This window comes from Sitodiplosis mosellana, unplaced genomic scaffold (assembly GCF_009176505.1).
Source record: "Sitodiplosis mosellana isolate CC-2019 unplaced genomic scaffold, AAFC_SMos_1.0 Smas_scaffold_5379, whole genome shotgun sequence".
In the NCBI taxonomy this organism is placed as follows: Eukaryota; Metazoa; Arthropoda; class Insecta; order Diptera; family Cecidomyiidae; genus Sitodiplosis; species Sitodiplosis mosellana.
Genome location: NW_022600621.1, coordinates 277 through 5,131, shown reverse-complemented (window position 1 = coordinate 5,131; position 4,855 = coordinate 277). Strand labels below are relative to the sequence as shown.

The 4,855-nt window shown below is 35.7% G+C and overlaps 1 protein-coding gene across 1 annotated transcript; it reads right to left on the bottom strand.

Annotated features, from left to right (window-relative positions):
• Window positions 1-3,909: 3,909 nt before the first annotated feature.
• LOC129572676 (uncharacterized) lies at window positions 3,910-4,514 on the bottom strand (the record flags this gene model as incomplete). The annotated part of the gene is made up of 2 exons (XM_055452685.1): window positions 3,910-3,981; window positions 4,086-4,514. Coding segments are annotated over 2 exons (485 nt in total), but the record flags the coding sequence as incomplete, so codon positions are not given.
• Between the last annotated feature and the right edge of the window lie 341 nt (window positions 4,515-4,855).

The window sequence follows — 4,855 nt, the reverse complement described above, 5'->3', positions numbered from 1 at the left end:
ATATGTTTCTAAAGCATCATGAACTGCTTCGACTTTTTGACCAATGTTTCCAAAACGCATATTTTCAGTATCGCATAAGGTCGTATTATCCGATACTGAATAGCCTTTGCGCTTTACACGTATAACGAAGCGAACGCAAACGTGCATTGCAGGCTAGATTGCAGGGCACTTGTTGTTACATTGCTGTTCTCTCAATGCTGCTTGCGTTCGCTTCGATAACGAAGCATATAAATGTGTAAAGCGCAACGGCTATTTGGTATCCGATAATGCGGCAATACAAGGCGTAAAATATCGTGACTCATTGTTTTTGACAAAAATACAATTATGAATTGATCAAATATATTGATTGATTTTTGTTGTTCTGGTTTCAGATATTCCAATCATCTTGTTCCAGCGTTAAACCTAGTGCACACATGTTTTTTCTCAGGAAAAAGTTATTCATGAGCTTTTTTCTATATTTACCATGTTGTAATTTGTCGAAATGAAAAATATTCTCAATCCATTTCCAAGGTATATTAGGGGTCCATATTGTCGTCACAGTTTCTTAAACTTGAGCATTGTACCTATGTGCAAAGAAGGTCATCTATAGGCATACATTGTAATATTCGGTGAGTGCCACTAAAAAAATATACACACTCATCTAGTGCGTGAGACGCATGGTCACTTATTTAGTGAGTGAGACGCACGCGGATGAGATGAAGCAAAGCGAAAGAGAAGCGGGCAACTCCATACGAACGAACGATATAGCGCGCATACATTTCGTCACTCCGTCGTTAGAATACGGACACAAACACAAACACGTAGTACCCATTGACTCTATGTTCTAGTTGCGCGCTTCCCTTTCGCTTTGCTTCATCTCATCCGCGTGCGTCTCACTCACTAAATGAGTGACCATGCGTCTCACTCACTAGATGAGTGTGTATATTTTTTTAGTGGCACTCACCGAATATTACAATGTATGTCTATAGGCACCGTGTGTATTTTACAACAACATCCAATCAAATATTCCGTATTTATCGGTTCAATTCAAATGGTTCACCATTTTGTCATCATTTTATGGATTATTTCACGTATATGTTTGTCAAAAAATTGTATTTTGTGAAGCGTCGTGCTCTATGTTCAATGTCAATTTACTAAATAAAGAAAAGAGGTGAAAACATCCTCAAATAAAACGAATTACATACGTAATCCAAACTTGTCCGCTCCGCAGCAATTTAGTTTACCTCCCGCTTAATGTTTAACCAAAATTTCAATGAAAACTCTTTTCATAGCACTTCTGAGCTTGAAAAATGACTATTTGGACCATTTTCCATATAAAAGTGTCATTTTCGATCAGAATTTCTAAAATTTCAAGAAATGTCGATTTTGGACCAAATTTATGGGCAAGGAGATGTTCAGTTGTTTGACGACTCCCATTATTTTTGCAAAAAAACATCAGTTTGCCTTGACCGCAACTCTAAAAAATGGCTTTCTGAGTGATTTTTCATACGAAAGTATATTTTTCGGAGAAAATTTCAAGAAATGTCGATTTCAGGCCAAATTTATGGGCAAATTCGGTTGTTCACAGACCCCCATTATTTTTGCAAAAAAACATTAGTTTACCTTGACCAAAACCCTAAAAAATGGCTTTTTGCGGGGATTTTTCATACAAAAGTGTCCGGTTTTATACTCTTCGATGCTATATCCGCTGGATTATGTTTCGTGTTTACATATTTCCATCGCTCTGTTTCAGTCCTTTCGTGAATGCCCTTCACTCTTGTTCCAATATACGTCTTCAGTTTCGATGGGTAGCTTGCTATCCAGGCCAATGTTATCATTGAATCAGAGTAACATTCGTATGGTGCGTATTCCAAATTGCATTTCTTTCGCACTCGTTTCATCAATTTCGCTAATAAAAGGGCACCACATAATTCCAATCTCGGTGTGTCGACAGTTTTCACTGGCGCTATTTTCGTTTTCGCTGTTAAAATGTTACACCAAACGGTATTGTTAATCGCACATAGCACATAAATTACAGCAGCGTGGATCCAACATTGGATGGATGCATCGCAGAAAACATAGAGTTTGATTCCTCTTCCTCTCGTTGCTTGAATCCATCTTGGTACTTCATTTTGTTTATCGCGCTCAGATCGGTGTAGAATGCTAACCACGTCTTCGTTAAAGTTTCCTCCAGGCGCTCATCCCATTTCACCTTGGATTTCCATAATTCTTGCAAAAATTGTTTCGCTCGAATGCTCGAATGACTATTGGTGCTAAGAATCCGATTGGATCGAAAATCCTTGCTACCGCGCTCGATATTGTTCGCTTTGTGATCGCTCTTTCGTTTGCCCAAATTGGCTCGATTGAAAATTTGAAACAGAGCTGTGTCACAATGGATTTAAACAGAAAACAAATTTGAATCGCCACATAAAAAGCATTCACCACAAAAATGCTGAATGAACGCAAGGTTTGATTGCATGGAGCATTCCAAAGGACAGTCGCGAGTAAAGTTTATTTTCCATCAAATCAACTTCATTGATTGAATAAAAAATGTAGAACCATAAAAGTGCCCCAAAAATTTATGTCAAGTACATTGCTCGGTAAATCAATTCAAAATTCTTTTGGTTTTCTTTTTTAAATCCATATGAATTCGTCATGATTTCCTTTTTTTTCGTTCAATTTTTGCAGTTTTACTTTGATATCCTTGACAAATGTTAGTAGTATGTTGCAAAATCCCACAAAAAAGCACAAACAACAATTGTTAAAATGTGACCATTTATGAGCTAAATTCCGAAATTCCATTTTTCCTAGTTATAAAAACATTATAAAAACATACTATCTTCAATGGTTTTTTCCAAATTGTCAACCAGCGTATAAAAGTGGCAAATTTTGAAAATGATTGAGATATATTTAAACATCCAATGGTCGTTGCATAGAATGAACTTATATATTCGCTGAAAATGTTTGCTTCGAATAGTAAAAAAGCAGTAACAGAATCTGAAAATTGCCCTAAGATAAGCACAACGGCACTGTTTCGTGGATTAAACAACACCTGTTCAAGTGGTTGACGTGGGTATAACCCAATAATGTAAGCGTAGTGGACGACTATTTGAAACAATTTCATCTTGTTCAGAAGAGAATTCCAACTGATTTCAAGCCATAAAGAAACATGACTTGTAACCCAAATATGAAGAGATGAAATGTTTAGTTCTTGGAATTCATTTGAATGGAAACAAGTTCAATTCATAGAATAAATAAAAAATAAATAAAGCAATCTCTTTGAAATTCAGAGATTGTTGTGAACGAAACAAAACCCTTTATCTAGTATGTGACCTGAAATTGAGCAAACGGCCTATCAGCCATCATAAATAATGTCCATTTTAAATAAAGGAAACACATGGTGTTTGCGTAAAGCTTAAGCATGAATTTTATTTATTGTGTGGCGATAGCGATCGAGTGAAAGTACACTTTGAATTGGAGCACAATATAGTCTTGATTAAAATTAATCCTAACCGAATTCACAATGTGTGCGAAATCAATCATATGAAACGGCATCTACGTCATGATGCTTTGGTTCAATAACATTAATAGCCCATATGATTTGATGAAAGACACAGATATGTTGTGGACTTGATGATAGACACAGGTATGGTGCCAAAATAGCAATTTTGTTGTAAAAAATTGCGAAAATCGACCATCGCTAGTATGTATAGTGCATTTAAGACTAAAAATCATTTTTCATTATTTTCAAATTCTGCGCGAAAAAAATTGCATCAAGTCTTAATGGGAATGGATGCGTTTAGTATCTGGCGTTACTGTGCCCATTGATACAATACTAAACGCAAAAATTGTGAAATAAAATAGCAGATCAAGAGAAATCGAAAGTCCCTTTTTAAAATGCATTGGGAAATGTATTATACGAAGATTTATGTTGTCGTAAGAGTGTTCAGAGTGACTGCATTAATAATTTTTGCTCGGTGTCCCAGTAGATAGCGACTTCATCTGATTTTAATAAAGAAAATAATGTTCATTTTTAACCATTTTACAGAGAAAATACTTTAATTGTGAATTTTGTGTTGAAAAAGAATGATTTGAAAAGGACTTACTTGCGATATCTTCATCAACAATTTGTTGTAACTTAAGACGCAATACCTTGACTATCTTCATTTTCAATCCAATAGTCAGAAACATGCCATCACACTGAATGCCCGCAATCACAGATGTTTCTAGAACGAAATCCAATAAATTATTGGTGGCAAACACCACACCACCAATTAGACCAAAAACTATTACATGAAATAGTACGGTGTAAAAAGGTTTTAACAATTCGTTCATCTGTTCGGTTAAACAGTGCAAATAAATGCCCATATCAGCCGCTGGAGCCTGATTCAATTTGAACAATTTGAATGATACCATCGACATTTTTATAGCTAATTTGCCTTTTCCGCAAAGTTTTTCCACTGCTCTGATATGATTCCCGGCTTGAACTGAACGTTCGCTGCGTAAATTTTTCGTTTGTAAAATGCATTCTTCACCTGAAATGATAATTCGGGTTGATCCAGATTATCTCAATGATATCAAATGGAGTCATTTTCCTCTATATTTAAAACATTTGACAACATTTCGTTGGGGTTAACAGCATTTGGTCCGGTTAATACAAAAGACAAAGAAGAATACGAGTAAAGAACAGCTGTGCACATCGTTCACTGTTGTCTATAAGCAGCCTGCTGTTGACATTGATTTGTTCATTAGCGTTTTAAACACACATTTAGAAAACAGAAAAAAAACAATTGTCGTCGGTGACTTCAATATTAATTTACTAAACGATGCTAGCACGACAAAACGTTTTGTTGACATGCTCATGTCGAATGGCTTC